The sequence below is a fragment of the Podarcis vaucheri genome (genome assembly GCF_965113315.1).
Source record: "Podarcis vaucheri genome assembly, chromosome: 1".
Taxonomy (NCBI): Eukaryota; Metazoa; Chordata; class Lepidosauria; order Squamata; family Lacertidae; genus Podarcis; species Podarcis vaucheri.
Window position 1 is genome coordinate 86,317,567 of NC_138759.1, and position 16,982 is coordinate 86,334,548.

At 44.4% G+C, this 16,982-nt stretch overlaps 1 protein-coding gene across 2 annotated transcripts; it reads left to right on the forward strand.

The window, feature by feature from the left end:
• The first annotated feature begins 2,457 nt into the window (after window positions 1-2,457).
• Window positions 2,458-16,953, forward strand: CABP4 (calcium binding protein 4). Of its 2 annotated transcripts, XM_082215378.1 has the most exons (7): window positions 2,458-2,759; window positions 9,086-9,116; window positions 10,777-10,920; window positions 12,742-12,851; window positions 14,595-14,742; window positions 14,921-14,966; window positions 15,059-16,953. In XM_082215378.1, exons 1-6 carry the CDS (start codon window positions 2,526-2,528, stop codon window positions 14,947-14,949), a joined length of 696 nt encoding a protein of 231 aa, XP_082071504.1. In that variant the 5' UTR covers window positions 2,458-2,525; the 3' UTR covers window positions 14,950-14,966; window positions 15,059-16,953. The 2 variants fall into 2 exon arrangements, with proteins under 2 accessions (XP_082071504.1, XP_082071503.1); XM_082215377.1 differs by having other exon boundaries at window positions 2,459-2,759; window positions 14,921-16,953.
• The last annotated feature ends 29 nt before the right edge of the window (window positions 16,954-16,982 follow it).

The window sequence follows — 16,982 nt, forward strand, 5'->3', positions numbered from 1 at the left end:
TAACCTGAAGCGTCTGTAACCTGAGGTACCACTATATTTCAATGCTCACTTGCGTGGGAGTAAGTCTCATTGAACTCAGTCAGGCTTTCTTCTGAGTAGACACATAGGATTGCCCTGACAAGTGAAATGGGTGAACTAGGGAACAAATGGGAAGAAGGGGTGGATTTTGGACCCCATCCCAGTAGAGGTTGGCCATTAGGTAAGAGAGGCGTGGCTCCACCAACCTCAGACTGCTCTTAGCCAGCTCCTGCCTGCCTGCCTGTCATCCTCCTTACAACCTTTCAGGGAGTGGCACAGCCTATCAACCTCCTCCTCCTCTTTGGTCTCTATGTTGCCTTTTGTAGAACTCAGCAGGGGGCAGGATGGGGACAAAGCTGGAATTAGTTGACTCAGCTTGTCCTTGACCCTGGCTTCCAGCCTTCTGCCCCATCAGTCCCAATAGGCACCAGGTTTTTGCAACTAATCCTCACCTTTGCAGGAACTGAAGACATTGATTGGGATTCAACTAAGTTTTGCTCAGAGTAGATGCATTGGAATTAATGTTCAATGGGTTTAAGTTGTCTAAAAAAGTTAGTTGACTACCACTCTTGATCTTCCCGGGGCTCGGGATGTATGCTTGGGAATCTGTATGTTATCAGAGGTGGGTCAATTGTAAATACCACAAAACAATTTTAAGTTTATGACTGGGATCTCTGTTGCATGAATTAGAGCACAAACAATTTATGCATATTAAGCTTATATAGTGTTATGACAATCTGTATTATCTGTATTATTTCCAAAAGACTTCCAAAAATGTCTGCAACTGGATGCTCTAGTTTGAAACTCAAATGCATGAAAAACTGTTGCAAAAAAGAACTAAACCAATTGAGGAAGCTTATATGGCTGATAAGTACTTTGCTAAATCCTCTATATTTTTGTTACATTCAACTTATTAAAGTAACACATGCAAGAGAGATGCATTGCAAACATCTCAGAAGTAAGCGCCCCTGTGTTCAATTGGATTTACTCCATATTTAGTTATTTAATCAAACATTTCACTTTTTTACATAAGGCCTTTCCAGAATCAGGAAGCTTCCCCATTATCGCTAGGGCTATTACCATAAAATTGCAGTAGATTACCTAATGTGTATTTGTGGAGCTCGCTCAGTTAACAATATGTTGCCATATTTTATACCATGTTCTGCCTAGAAGGAAATTTGATGAGAAAATGATGCAAAACAGGAATGGCCTATTTAAAAGAGTTCATCACCAGGAGGGAAAAGGTAACATGGAAAGTTGCAAAGTTTTTGACGGCTCAGAAATGTAGGAGATTTGCTTTGTTGAAAGGCATTTCTGAGCCGTCAAAAACTTTGCAACTTTCCGTGTTACCTTTTCCCTCTACTGAAAGTGGTTTTACCTCTTTTGATTTTACCTGTTTTATCTTCTGTTGTTTGTGATCTTTGAGATGACCTTGTTCATTTAACAATAAAGCAATAAACATAATTGAGATCGAGTGTAAATTGAAAGCTGGTGTGTTGTTACACCACACATATAATGTAATCCAACTACATAGAACGTATTCCCTGCTTTGTTTTCATATACCCTGAGCCGCCTGTTAAATCCAGTTCTAAAGCAGGCACATTCAACTTCCAAGAGACTGCAATCTACTCCCACTATAAAAAAAGCTGACAGTGATCTACTCATTGGATTGACCAGATTTGTTGAGCTTTGACACGCCCTGATCGACCGGTAGATTGCAATCAACTTGTTAAACATCCCTGTTCTAAAGGGTGTGTGTTGCCAAGAGTTGTCAATAATTTCAGCACAGTGCTTGGAGGAATCATCTTTTGTATATATCATATTCTTGTTTTCTTGAGGCTAATGAGACTACCCTGGCTTCCATCCCCCCAAAGTGAGTGTTGTTTCCAGGAAGACCCTGGCTGCATTTATGCAGACTAGGGCATGAGTTATACTGAATTCAGTGGGACTGGCTTGTGAATAATCATGCATAGTATCCTATGGTGTGGTGTCTTATGTCCAGAGTTGGAAAATCGGCCACTATGTGGAGCTAAAGGTACAGAAAAGTAGTGAAGGACTGCAAGTGCTATGGGCGTGATGAGCAGGTACATTACAACCACTGTCTCGTGGTGACTTTATACCACTGTTGCAACCCCGGAAAGGCAGCACCTCTGGGACCTAATTCCTTGTCTCCTTTTGGCCACCAGTGTCCTCATTTCCGCTGCTTGGGAGAGCTTAACTGAGACAGCTAGCTCATGCTCAAGGCAATGTGCCTGGAAAAACATCAACACATGCTCTGCCACTTGGCAGCTATAGATGGGAGAGCTTGGAGATGGCTTTGTCCATGGGACAAAGGGGTTGGAAGCCAGCCCTGCCATCTCTACAATAATCCTCACTAATTGGCTTCCCCACCCCACCCTGCTCCTCCCTGGAGGTGGAGTATAAGAGGATTTCTTGGCTTCTTCTTAAGCCCCCCCCCCATTCTCAGTCTTCACAGGGTGCCTATCTCCAAGAGAGACACCTGTCCCATGCAACGCAAGCAGTCCGGAGAGGCAGAGGGCCCGGCCAAGGGCAAAGCGCAGGAAGGCGAGCAGCCCCCCAAGGAAGAAAGCGAGCCCAAGGGCAGCAGAAGCCCTGGCTCTGAATCCAGGCAAAGATCCAACTCCGGCCACGGGCGCAAACACAGCAAAAAGCATCAGGCTGACCCCCATGCAGCTGCCATTAAGACCTACTCCCCTTTCCTCAACACTGTCTTTGGCAAGGTGAGTTGCTGTCTGTAGCAGAAGGGAGAAGTGGGGCTGAGAGGCGATGCGTCCTGGACATCAATGGCAAACTCAAGCTCCAAGGAGATCTTTGTGTAGCCAAAATGGAGCCATCCAGGCGCATGAAGGTGGTATCGGCAGGCTATCAGGGGAAACCCAGGGTTTGCAGAAGTAGGGGGGGAGGAATAAAGAATATTAAGGGGAGGACTGAGCAGATTCAGTAGGCATGGCATGCTGGTTGAGAGGGCATGGAATCAAATAGGGAGGTGGGCATGAACGTACCTGGAAGTGTGACCCCTGCATTTCGTTGCAGGTCGCACATGGGGAATGCAGAAAAGGGAACTAGGAAAGCGGAGCAGTAAGGGCTGAGTGGGCTCAGGAAGGACAATGCGGAAAGTGGTCTAGAATAAATGGCGACGAAGTACAAGCAATGTATTGTGCAGAATTCCTGGGGGTGGGGGCAGGTGGCCCGTTCAGTGTTGGCTCAAAGCTGAGGTGGTGTCCACATGTAACATGAGCACAGGAGTGGCAACAGAATGATCTCCTGGGGTGGGAGTGAGATGAATGGGGCTTCCTCCCACCTTTGTAGTGTCAGTGATGGGCATAGCGGCCAGCTAGTTATACTGGTACAATAGTTAGCTTTGCCGCCTCTCTCATTATGCTTCCAATGTGTTGTCCCATTGTTAATTGTGTTTCTTTAGGATGTCGTGTATTCAGCCGTTGAACTGTTTGCCATCTTGTTTACTTGTTGAGAAAAGTTTTGAAAAGAATTACAAAACTGATCCAGGGACAGTGGGCAGGCTGGTTTTGTGACCTCGCAAGCGCTAGCCAATCTTTGCTGTGCGCTGCTGGCTTTCCACTGCAAACTTGCAGGGCCAGGTTCCCTTTCAGATTTTGACCCTGGAAAGATAATGGTTTGCTTGAGCAGATCATCATGGGGAGTGCACTTTGTGAGCAGCCCTGCTACCCAGTGACGGATTTACGTATAAGCTAAACAAGCTATAACTTAGGGCCCCACTCTCTTGGGGGCCCCCATAAAAATAAAGGAAAGAAACAACTGGATGTACATTTCCAAAATATAAGATTAAAAACAAATAAAACCTACATACAGCAACAGTGTTTTGTGTTGTGTAGGCTCCTATGATGTAAGTAATGGGCCCCGTCTGCTATATAAAGGGCCCCATTACCTTCAGTAGCTTAGGGCCTCATCAAACCTAAATCCGGCCCTGCTGCTACCCAAGTTATATGACATTTCTCAACAGCCTAGCATCGCATTAATGGAAGTTAGTTGTTCAGCAGAGTGTTTAAGTGTGATATCTTCACTGAAGAAGAGGGTATATTACTGGCAGTTGGGCATGGATGGAATGCCTGGAGAGCAGGGATGGCAGTTTATTAGGATGGCAGCTTGCATGCTGAATTTTCCAAAGCAGTATATTCCTACTGGGAAACTGAGATGTGTGCTTTTTCTGCACACACACACAGAGAGAGAGAGAGAGAGAGAGATATTTTGAGCTATTGGCAGAACTCCTGCTTTGCCTACAGAAGGCACCAGGCTCAGAATATCTAGTTAAAAAGATTGTGGGATGGGAAAGTCCTCTGCCTGAGATGCTGCCAGTCAAAGTGGACAATACTGGGGTAGATGGGCAAATGTATCCTAATCTGCCAGAAGTACTACTCTGTAATACTGCTGCATCTGTATGCCTTATTTCAGCCTTTTCAAAGCTGGTGGCCCCCAGATGTTTCACTTCCAGCATTAAAAGCCCTAAACAACTTGGGATCAGGATATCTAAGGGACTACCTTGCCCACTATATTCCTGCCTGGTGACTGAGCTGTTCAGACAGGACACTGCCGAGAGGATTGTATGCCCCAGAGAAGTGCTTAGTCCATGCTAGAAACTGGGTTTTGAGTGCTGCATCTCCAGCTCTTGGGAATTAATTGCCAGCTGAAATCAGACAGGCACCTGGCATTATGTTTAGCCACCTACTGAAGAAATTTCTGTTTACCTTTCCCAGAGGTGTAACCCAGTAATTTATATTGGATGAAATGTTTTCACTGTTTTTAAAGTTTGTATTGATGGTGTTATTGTTTTAGAGTTTGCTGAATTTATTTTATTGTTCTTAGAGTTTGTCTTCCTGTGTTTTATTCCGGTTTTACCGCTTAGATAGCTATATGGCATCTACACAAGTGATCTATGCATTTGTTTAACAACAACAACAGCAACTATCATCAGCCCCAGCCTGCAAGGTTGTATGATGCTGGGGCTGATTGGAGCACAGCTGTGCTGGCTGAGGCTAACAGTCCAAAACATCTGGATGGCACCAGCCTTATTCTCTACCATTACCTTGCCCTGATGTAGGGGTCATTGATTTGTACAGCTTTGGATAGCTCCGTGGTGCTTATTTCCTGACAAAGGTTTCCTTGCAGATGCAAAAGCTAGTCTTTAGCGCAGAGGCTGAATGGGCTTCAGGAACCAGAACAGAGCAGATCCACTTGGACACAGCAAGCAAGAGGGGTGGTGGAAGGCCCATGAAGATTATAATTAGCCCTCTGCAACATCCTGACCCCAACTTGATTAGTTCATATAAATAGCTGGAGACTGAGGATGCCCTGCTGGGAGGGCAGGAAATCCCATTAGCCCTAGAGATAGGTGGGGAGAAGGGCTGAAGGAACTGTAGCCTAGCCCTTGGGGGTTTCCCAAGGCTCTCTTCTGGTTGTGAGTGAGTTGGGGGGTCCCATGGGGACACAGGCAGTCAAGTCCCTAATAGCAGCACCACCACCAGTACCAGCTTTTAGTCAACCTCCCTGTGCTAGCAGCCTTCTTCTATTCACACAGGGATGGCAGAGAAAGGATCTGGTGAGTCAGTGATCTGCTCTTGACCTCCAATCCATTTAATCCAACCTTCAGCAGGTTAATTTGGGAAGCGATTTATCAGTGGGGTGGAGGTGGGGAGGGTTGTTCTGAGCCTCAGTTTATTATGCAATCTTCCCTCTGTGCTAATGAGCTGCCTTCCGAAGGACGGGGTGGAGGTGGGGACTTCTCAGAGGACACTGACAGGGAAATATTTGCTTAGCAGTAAAGATAGGCAGGTCCTGTAACAAAATGCTGCAGTGTGCACTGGGCGTTTCACAGCAAATGCATTCTGCATAACGTTCTTGGCACAGTGATAATGCATCAGATATGGGTTTATTCTGCTTATAGTTGCTCCCTGATGCTTTCCCAATGCTACCACGTTGTGGTCATCTAGAGGGGCTATAGCACAATAAAAGCAGGACAAAAATAAACCAGAACATTTGTGATATCAACAATTATAGAGGGGTCCTAAAACGTATGTTCCTGTTCAAGGTTCCAGCCAGTCAGTCGTGCAGAATACTCATATTGCATTTCCCCATTTTTCTAGTTTTCCTTCCCAAGCTGACATTCAGAATTCTGCACTGAGCATGATCAGTTCTCACTGGACTGTTTTGGGGGTTCCTTGCCCTTTAAGGCTCCCCCCACACTCCTGTATGCATTGGAGTTTCCCCCAACCAAACATGCTGATACCTCCCTCTTGTTCTTTCAGTTGCTATGTTTTGGCTTCATTCCTGTTGGCGCTCACCATCGGAGTTTATTATTTGAGGAATAAATATGCTAAGAATATATATTGACTGACATAGACTGAATATATATTGACTGACATAGGCTGGTTGGCTCAGTGAGAGCTATCAGCAACCCTGCTGATACAATAGGGACCCATCATATTTAGATACAGCCAGTGCTTTTTTCTGGGGGTATGCATACCCCTAAACATTTTGTGAATCTAAGTTTGGCCTCATTGAGGGGCAGTATTTCAACATGAGTAGGAAAATGAGAGTACCCGTCAACATTTTTTTATTTTATTTTTTAGAAAAAAGCACCAGATACAGAGAATCTATTTATTTTGGACAAAATTGTTCACTTTGTAATGTCCAGGTAATCATTTCTACTAGAGTGGCAGCCTTAATTTCCTACTGTATGATTTTTTTCCTGACAAATTGTTGAAAAGACAAGGAGGTCTACATTTCAGTTGCTACGGATATTCCCCCCCCCAACAAAACTCTGGGTAATAATGGTGAGCTTTGAGAACCAAATTATATACAAACATCATTCAGTCAGTAAGATATAAATCTTGATACAGTATGGGAGAAAGTGAAAATGAAACAATTTGGAGGGTAGTTCAATAATAAACTTACTGAAGAAGATTGCTGTATACAGTACGTGTAAAGCTGAGTACAGTAGTACCTCGGGTTAAGTACTTAATTCGTTCTGGAGGTCTGTACTTAACCTGAAACTGTTCTTAACCTGAAGCACCACTTTAGCTAATGGGGCCTCCCGCTGCTGCCACGCCGCTGGAGCACAATTTCTGTTCTCAACCTGAAGCAAAGTTCTTAACCTGAAGCACTATTTCTGGGTTAGCGGAGTCTGTAACCTGAAGCGTATGTAACCTGAAGCATATGTAGCCCGAGGTACCACTGTAAAACGCTTTTGTTTTTGTTATTTGGAAACTTTTTTAAACCTTTGTTTGACTACAGAAAATGTACATTTGACTGAATACATGTTGCTGCTGCACTGTGAATTACAACTATTTCCTGCATAGAATAATAGAATTGTAGAGTTGTGAGGGATCCTGAGAGTCATTTAGTCCAAACCCACTGCAGGAATCTCAACACGCAGTTGCTTACCTTTGCAACAGGACTGGAGCTTTGCAAATGTGCTGGCAATTTTATTGCTGCACCACTAGGAGGACATACCTGACAGAACTGTAATCACATGAAGGATTGTCTTTGAGGAAGAGGTGATATTTACTGGGACATATTATGTGGGACATATTAGGGGACGCGGGTGGCGCTGTGGGTTAAACCACAGAGCCTAGGACTTGCTGATCAGAAGGTCGGCGGTTCGAATCCCTGCGATGGGGTGAGCTCCCGTTGCTCGGTCCCATCTCCTGCCAACCTAGCAGTTCAAAAGCACATCAAAGTGCAAGTAGATAAATAGGTACCGTTTCGGTGGGAAGGTAAATGGCGTTTCCATGTGCTACTCTGGTTCGCCAGAAGCGGCTTAGTCATTCTGGCCACATGACCCGGAAGCTGTACGCCGGCTCCCTCGGCCAGTAAAGCGAGATGAGTGCCGCAACCCCAGAGTCGGTCACGACTGGACCTAATGGTCAGGGGTGCCTTTACCTGTACCTATTATGTGCCCTAACTTAGCAGCAAGACCAACTGAACTTAATTAAATCTTACTTCTGGGTAAACACATGTAAGACTGGGCTGCACAGATCCAATCTGGAATTTAATAACTGGAATACAAAAAGCAAACAGATTCCAGGACAAATACATTAGGTCATGGGGGAAAATGCTGCACTGCACATATTAATAATCAGATGTATTAGATAAAGTATGGTTAAGTCATGCAAGATTATTTTGAGCCTGGTTGGAAATAGATGGGTATTTCCTGAACTGCTTGAAAGGGGAACTGCATAGTGCAAGACCAGGCAGCTTTTACTTACATAAATCAAAACATTGGAGAATATATGAAAAGTCCTTTTTTAAAAAAAGACAGCTGACAACCTGGTCAGGATCCTGCCATTGATGGTCCAGTAAGGAAAAGGGGGAACACAGCTGGAGACATACAACCCAGAAGTTACCGTAGATTGCAATCCTAACCCTACGTATGAGTAAACCCCTAATGAATTCAGTAGGGCTTATGCATGAGGGGACATGGAAAGGATTGCCCTGCAAATTGCTGATACTAGTCTTTGAGTCTCGGCAGCCTATCCAAGTATAGGGTTGCCATATTTGAAAAAAAAGTGAAAATCTGGACACAAAAGTTGTTGGCAAAGTTGTTTAGCTTTTCTTTTTTCATCAAAGTTGTTGAGCTTTTATTGCAGAAACTCAACACAAAAAAATGAGTTTTTGAGCTATTTTTTTATGGAAATCACCAAAATCATCACTACCGACATGGGCTGCCATACGTCTGCCATATTTTTTCCTGGTCATTTCAGTGATTTCCACCTGGGCGCTGTTTAAGAGGGCTGAATACCCAGTATGCCTGGAAAATTCCAGACACATGACAACCCTAAAATAAATATTTTCCGCTAAGAGGTACATTCTCCTAATGCAGCTCCATTGCTATGAAGATAAGGTAATTTAGAAAAAAAGGAAAGAGACAAATGTCTTGTAGGAGTTCCCCGTTCTGATATTTCATCCACCCGCTTAACTCTGCTCATGGTGATTCACTTCTAGACAGAGTTTGCAAGAGACTTGGGCTCTAACTCTCTACTCTCCTTGTTTTTGTCTCCCTTTTTGCCAGGAGAGGGAGCTTTCACCAGTGGAGCTGGATGGTGAGTTGGCGTTGTTGAGAGAAGGTGCTGGGAAATTGGAGTGCAAACTTCATGGGGCACAGGAGAGCGGAAATGCAGTACGCTGTTTTTCACTACAGCAGACACAGTAAAAGCCCAGTGCACAGATCCCGTCACTTTCCCCAAATATCCCTGGGATAGTTCTTCAGCATCCTAGTTTGGAAGTGATGCCAAATGTATATTTTTAATCAGAGGAAAAGAGAGAGCAATTTCCCACATTTCATTCAAAATGCTGGGGAGGAAAAATCACATGTACAACATGAAGATACGAAAATAAAATTGCTATGAATTATTTGGCACACCAACACTACAAACCATGAGCTAACCCAAACGATTAAACAAACCATGGCTTGTTTATCCAAAGTTTGGTTTGGTTTCCAGCTGCTCTTGCCTCATGACTTTGTAACTTAATGAACATCTCTGGGGTGGGGAATCGTGGCTAAGGAAGGGTGTTGGGTTAGCACGTAACATCAAGCCATTGTTAAAACACAAACCAAGAATCATAAGCCAACAACAAACCATGGCTTCAGATTGTGCTTTGTTGGGAGTGAACAAACCACAGTTAAGCCACTGGGCAGTGTTTGAATGATCAGACAAGCCAAGGATTAATGGTCCTTTAGCATTATATGCAAACTGGCCCTATGCTGCACAAAGGCCTTTCAAATTAAGAAGGTCAGTAAAACAATCATTTTTACCTTCACTCCATCACCCATTTGCTATCTCAATTCTACAAAGCAAATGTAGCAAAATGTTTGCTCACTAAATGACTTTTGGCACCACATTTTTGCTGCCCCCAAACTAAGTGTTGTAATTTTCCTTGGGAACAACCTCTGCTCATCAGACTGCTTTGAGGTTTGTTTGTTGTTACAATCAAGCAAAATATAAATTTTATGAAGTAAATAAATTGTGTAGCAAAGGATTCTCAGTAGATGAGATGAGCCAATAGGACACTGCTCCTCAACAGGCATCCCTCAAACAGATTACTTTATCCTCTTTATTCCACCTTCCAAGGATCTGACTGTTCCCCAATCTTTTCCATCACCATTATACCTGTAATAGTTTTTTCCACTACCATGCATGGCGTCCTTTTCCTAGCTGTCGTGATTCTGGGGTCAGTGCATGAGACAGCAGTTCTGGGTTGGCACGAAAAGATGTGGGACATTCCCACTTGGCAATTTAATTTAGAGTTGCCACTAATTACAAACTATCCATTAGTTAGGCAAAATAAGTAATGTCAACAAGGGACTTACTAGGACCATGGCATAATGACTGTTGTTTGGTCACATCGTTACATTTCATAATTAAAAACATCAAGAGTTGGAAAACAGGACACCGGTGCCTAAATGGCCATTATAGTCCCACACAGCAATTTCATTTTTCGCAGTGTTTATCACAAACACAAAAGCTGTGCATTAAATTTCTTCAAAAGCAACTTGCCTTTATTAGTGTGAGAGACTTCCAGCAACCCTTTGAAGTTTCATAACTAGAGCAACCCCTGAGGGCAAGTTTGTTCTTTCTGTTGTCCTCTTGTCTCCTCCATGACTGCATGGTCTTCCTGTGTCCCCAAGGTGAGGAGAGAGGAGGTCAAGGCAGGTATCATTGTCTCACTTCTATGAAATGTCTTTGGGACTTTTCCTTGCAGAACTGCTAGATGCCTTCAAGGAGTTTGACACTGACCAGGACGGCTACATCAGTTACAAGGACCTGGGAGAGTGCATGAGAACTATGGGCTACATGCCCACTGAGATGGAGCTGATTGAGATCTCCCAACACATCAAAATGCGCAGTGAGTTGCGGGGTGCAGGTGGGGATATGTACCCAAAATCTGCTTCAGGAAGTGCTGCCTTGTTCCTTACAGCCCAAAGGCTTCTGGCTGAATGCCCTCACCCCAGAATTGTAGTTTCAGTGGTTCCTATTACCAGGGGTAGACTTTCTGATATTCAGAATTGTCTTTAGGGACAATTAAAATAAAAGAAGCAGCAGCAGACATCTTACAGGCTTCAGCTCCTCCCCCAGAGTCTCTAGAAGTTCTGATTGGCCAATGGAGAATGGATGCATCTTTTCCATGACACATATATAAAGGTTCATAGGTGAGCACCAAGGATGCAGGAGAATTTTGATTCAGTTTTCATTTAAAGGCGAATCTACCACATTTGCACTGATCGAAACAATACGCAAACCAAAATGCAGCTACTCTTTGGAACTCGCACTGCGGTTTTCCAGCCAAATAATATTTACAAAAATGCACATACTATGGGAAAGCGTGCATAAAAATGAATGTATTTGGGAAAATAGCATGCCAAATTTATTATAGCAGGGGAAATTGCTTCCAAAAAATGTGTACATCGGTCAAAATTGCATACAGAAATGTGTTTAAAAATGAGAAATGAAGAGAACTGAATTATCTCCATCCCTAGTGAACATATATTGTGGACCCATACTTGCCTTATAAAATATTAGCATATTTAGCTGTTCAAAATGAATCTTACCAGCTGCAGTCTGTGATATGTCAAATGGTACACAAAGCTGACAGGCAGTGTACCAGCATCTAAAATGCTAACATTCTGCAATATATATTTACCGTAACTAAATAAACAAGCAGCCTCCTTGCTTTTGAACAATATGATCAGACTCAGGCTGTAGATAAGCTGGTTCATTGTTGCTTGCGTTAAATGCAAAACACCAGTGCTCTGCTCCCCTTTCCTCACCACCATAACATTTTACTCCTGAGAAGGTAACTCATTCTCTCTATTTCCAGCGTTCAGCTGTGAGTGCTGCTGCTTACGTACCCAAAACAGAACTGTCCGTGCACAAAAGGGAGGTGGTATCAGCAGATCTGGTAGAACCTCAAGGCTTGTGGAAGTACAAAAAATGTGGGGGTGGCGGCGAGGGAATACCAATGAGGACTGAACATGCTCAGTAGCCACATAATGAAGTATGGCTGTTGGGTGAGGGGGGAGCAGTAAATCAGCTGGGAATGGGATAGAGCAGGGAGGTCCAACTTTTCATACCAATTGGGTAGCAAGAGTACTTCCACATGGAACCTGCAGGCCATTCACTGCCTTGTCATGCAGGAGAGGGGAGCAAGGCCAAAATCTGATGCCCCTTCCTAGGCCTCATGCTCCCTTCCCAAAGCTGATAAATTAAATGAGGCTCTGGCAGAGTACTAGAGTCCTCCCACCTCCTTCCCAAAGCTGGGAAAGGGCTAACTAGGCCTTTGGAAGGAGGTAGGATGATGCTAGGACCTTGTCAGAACTCTCACACCTCTTTTCCAAAGCCCAGCACCAATCTTGCCTGGCTTTGGGAAGGTAGCACAGAGGGCTGTGGTGGGGCTGGGTGTGTGTTGTCAAATGTTGCAGAGGGCCACCAAAAAGGAGCTTGATGCCTCAGGCCGTGTGTTGGACAGCCCTGGGATAGAGAATTATGCAAAAGAAGGGCATGGCAGACAGACTAGAGCAATGAACAGGAACTCTCCATGCTGCAACATTATGCTGCAGGTTCCATTTGTGTTACTGAGTGTGCTGCAGTCATTCCGTAAAAAGTGCCGCTAGCTTCTCTGCCCAGTCCTTGGGAAGCTGACTTTTACTCTCCTTCTCTTTCCTCATAGTGGGAGGTCGTGTAGACTTTGAGGACTTCGTAGAGATGATGGGCCCAAAGTTGCGTGAGGAGACTGCTCACATGGTGGGCGTGAGGGAGCTGAAAATTGCCTTCCGTGAGGTATGATGGGAAGCCAATCAGTGGGAGGGAAGCAGGGAATTGTGATATCCCTCAAACCATATTCCATGTAATGCTTTAGATACAACTGTACATTATATTTCCATAAGCCCTGACATTGTAAGGGATTCATCCCTGATGAATTGTAAGACACACAGAAGTATGTAGGTTCAGGCTAGAAATGTGGGTGGCCCTCCAGATGTTGTAGAACTACATTTCCCAATATCCTTGGCCATTGACTGTGCTTTCTGTGGCTGATGAGAGTTGTAGTTCAGCAGCACCTGGAGGGCCAAAGGCTCCTCACATCTGGTATAAGACATTCATAGCTACCCTGTCCTCTCACTACTGGAATCAAGTTATATTGTTTATCAATTATTATGGGTCAAAAAAGTAACTGATTCTCAGCAATACACAAAACAAGGTAACTTACTAGCACTAGATCAGACTTCCTCAACCTTGGCCCTCCAGATGTTTTGATACTACAATTCCCATCATCCCTGACCACTGGTCCTGCTAGCTAGGGATCATGGGAGTTGTAGGCCAAAAACATCTGGAGGGCCAAGGTTGAGGAAGCCTGCATTAGATAATATATTTTTCATTGTTTTTAAACTGCAAGCTTTTTGAAGACCCCATAGGGCTAGCAATATGGCATATACATTTCAGAAATAAATATGAAAGTTCTTCCAGCCTTTTCAGGGTCTTGGCTAGTGCTCTGTGTGTGCAGAATAGCTCTGTGTTTGCCACATTAGTCTGTAAATCGTATCAACCATAATCTTGGCTTATTTTGGTGGAATGCTTGGTAGTCCTACTGGCTCCACAAAATTAGAGATGACAGTTGGAAGAATGGTTGGCTGCCCATGATGGATCTTACTATAGCCAAAAAAAGGGAATTAATTAGATGAAGTATTAATACATTGCCCTCTGGCGGCTGTCTGTGTGAATAACAAAATTTATTGGCAAGTGGAACATTTCAGCCTATGCAGGAGAACGTGTTTCTGTGTTGTGCAAGCTCCTAGGGGGCAAGTAGTACGCCTTAGATATGGCTAACATGTGTTCAAAAGCATATCTCCTGTCTTAGTGCTGGTGTCTGTGATGTCTCTTCATTGAGCTGCTATGTGCACATAAGATGAACCAAGACAAGAGGTGCCTGATAGGTTTCTTTTGATGCTATGGAACAAGGAGCGGCTTCTAAAATAAGCTAAAACAACCTTACCTTGGTAGGGCTGCAAGTAGCTGTGTTAGACCCGGCAAATGTAAATGGTATATGAGCTTGCTTCTCACACCCAGGTACCCACAGCGGTGAGAGACAGCTGCTTCTCTCTGGGGCAACTGCACACTATGTATGTATAAAGGAGTGGAGCCAATGGCCTTTGGCACTACATGAGGAGGTAAAATACTAGATGAATGAGAAAGACACCTGCAACTGTCTCTCATTAGATGGATACTTCATTTGTTCGTTTGTTCGTTCGTTCATTCATTTACACAACACCCCACACACTCCTGAAGGGCATGATATCACAGGGAAACAACTCCTTTGCTGCTGCAGGTGGTTGTGTGAAGGGGACCAAAGCTACTAGTAAATGCTTGTCAGCTTAGGATAAAGGAGCCAAGGTGGAGTGGGGTGGCCAGGATTGGGGATCATGGGGGTAAGCATGAAAAGAGGAGGATCTTGGGGGATTTGAGGGTAAAGGAAACCGAAGTGTCTGAGCTGGAGGTAACATTGTGCATGTGCCCTTCTTTCTGAAGTTTGACACAGATGGGGATGGAGCGATCAGTGGGGCAGAGCTGCGCCAGGCCATGACTGTACTCCTGGGGGAGCAACTCAATGGCCAGGAAGTGGATGAGATCCTGCAGGACATGGACCTCAATGGGGATGGAAGTGTGGACTTTGATGGTGAGAGAACGGAGCACCTTCCCAATTAACCGTCTTCTCTAAATGCAACAGGGGTTGGGGGGATAGATACAGAATAAATGTGAATTGTGGCTAACGTCATGTGTATGACATGGGGGATGCAGAGGGTGCATGCAGTGGCTGTCTCGGGAACTGATTCTCCTCTTCCCACCTGTTTCAGAGTTTGTGATGATGCTGTCAAGCAGGTAACAAGATCCAGAGGGGAAGTGAGTGTTTTCTTACTTCCAGAATTACTGCCCTTCCCCCCTGATAGCCAGAGGGAGCTGGCTGCCCTTTGATGTCTCTTCACCTCCTGGAGATAGTGGGGCAACACCCACAGAAGGCTGCAGTATCTCCTCCAATTCTGGGTCCTTCAGTGAAAACCCATGCACACCCAACTACCAGCTGACTCCACCTTCACATGGTGCAAGATATCTCAGGGGGGAAACTCTGACCCAGGGGAGCTATCCTGCAGTTGGGCTTATGAAGAGGCCTCCTCTCTCCTCTGGATATGGAAGATCGTTCCTAACTATGGATCACATCTGAAGCTTTGGGTGATCTTCCTGTATCCAAGCTTTCTGCAGAGTATTTTTCTATTTTATTCTTTCATTTCTATATCACAAACCAATCTAATATCTGTCTGTCTGTCTGTCTGGTATACAAAATCTCAGTTAAAAGCAAAACACTATAACAGATAATATCAAAGCAAAATACATTCAGTTTGGGGCTTCATCCATGAGCCCAGAATTCCTGGAGAATCCCACTAAAATCAGGGAGTCGTTCAGAGCAAAATTTCATATTTCACTCCCCCTTGGGATGTCAGTATTCTCCTGAACTTGAATAGTGGTATCCATATATCTCCAGGGCAAAACAAAGACATGAATGAAAGGCCTGTTTGCAGAGGCCTAAAATGGAAAGGGAAGAAATGAACTTTAGTGTGCTTCTGTCCGTCCCCACTAGGCTACATTACTGCGTGTGCGTGTGCACTGTCTTGTTAAATCAATACAACAAAACTCAGGCCAGTAGCAAACTGGAAGAACCAGCCCATTGCTATGTATTTCCACAAAATGTGAAGTGCTCCCCAAGGACTAACTTGTTGAAGCCTCAACTTTGTATTTTTTGTAGTGCAACAGTTTAAGCCACAGTTCAAGTCCTTTCTCTCTCCTATGCCAAGAGCTGGCAGGAGCCGGTACTGCAAAATAAAAGGGTTTGTAGAGCATAGCTCAGTGTTGGAGCAAACATCCCACGTTCTAAAGTTCCCAGGCTGCATCACCAGCGCTTTGAGCCAAGAGGTAGGGTAGCTGCAGGAAGGTTAGGAAAGCCCCACTGAATGAAACTCCAGAGAGTTACCACCAGGCAGAGCAGACAGTGCTGGGTCTTGACTAGGTGGCCCAACTGAGTTTGGGATAACCTCATAGGTAGCATATTGGGGAAAAGATGGAAAAGCAGCATTGTATGCAACAAGCAGTGGGGCAGATCCAATACCGTTAACAATTAGGCACCCATAATCGTAAGACTGTGAGCTCTGGGGAACCTTTCATTCATAAGATTATGTATCTATTTTAGAAGTGAGAGAGAATCTTTCTTCCCTCCTCCCACACACCCATCGGATAACACTGTCATTATCTCATTGGTCATTCCCAACAGTGTCACCACTGAGAGGGAAAGGGTGGCCACCTGCTTTACCTTACAGGGGACAGTCCTCTAATTGGAAGGTCATCTCTAACTGAAGGGCAATCCAGTCCAAGTCCATTTTAAAGATAAAGAACCATAAGAAGGAAGGGCAGGGGCCTTGTATATGAGAGAGCTGGATCCTTGAAGTTTCCCATTCACAGCATACAAGTCACCTGGTCACAGTCTTTCCCAGTATGTACAGTGAGATGCATTGCACTTTCATTTAAATTATAAACATTTTCAAAATTTGCAATGATACACATAAAATTGGATTATGCAGATAAGCATCCTTTTATTTTTGTCACCACCCTCATGAAGAAGGACATTTGGGGGGTAGGGCAGCTGAGCCTGAGCTAAAATGGCTCAGGCAGTCCTGAATAAATCACAGGATTTGAATCTAGACTCACACCTTGTATTCATGCTAACTCTAACCGTATTAGAACACAGTGATCCACTCCAACAGAACAGTTCCATCCCACAGATATTAAAAGGCAATCTAGAAAACTTGCAGGGGGACCAGCCCAGTGCAAATTCTTTGGATGAAAATAAGCACGAGATACAGCTGTCTC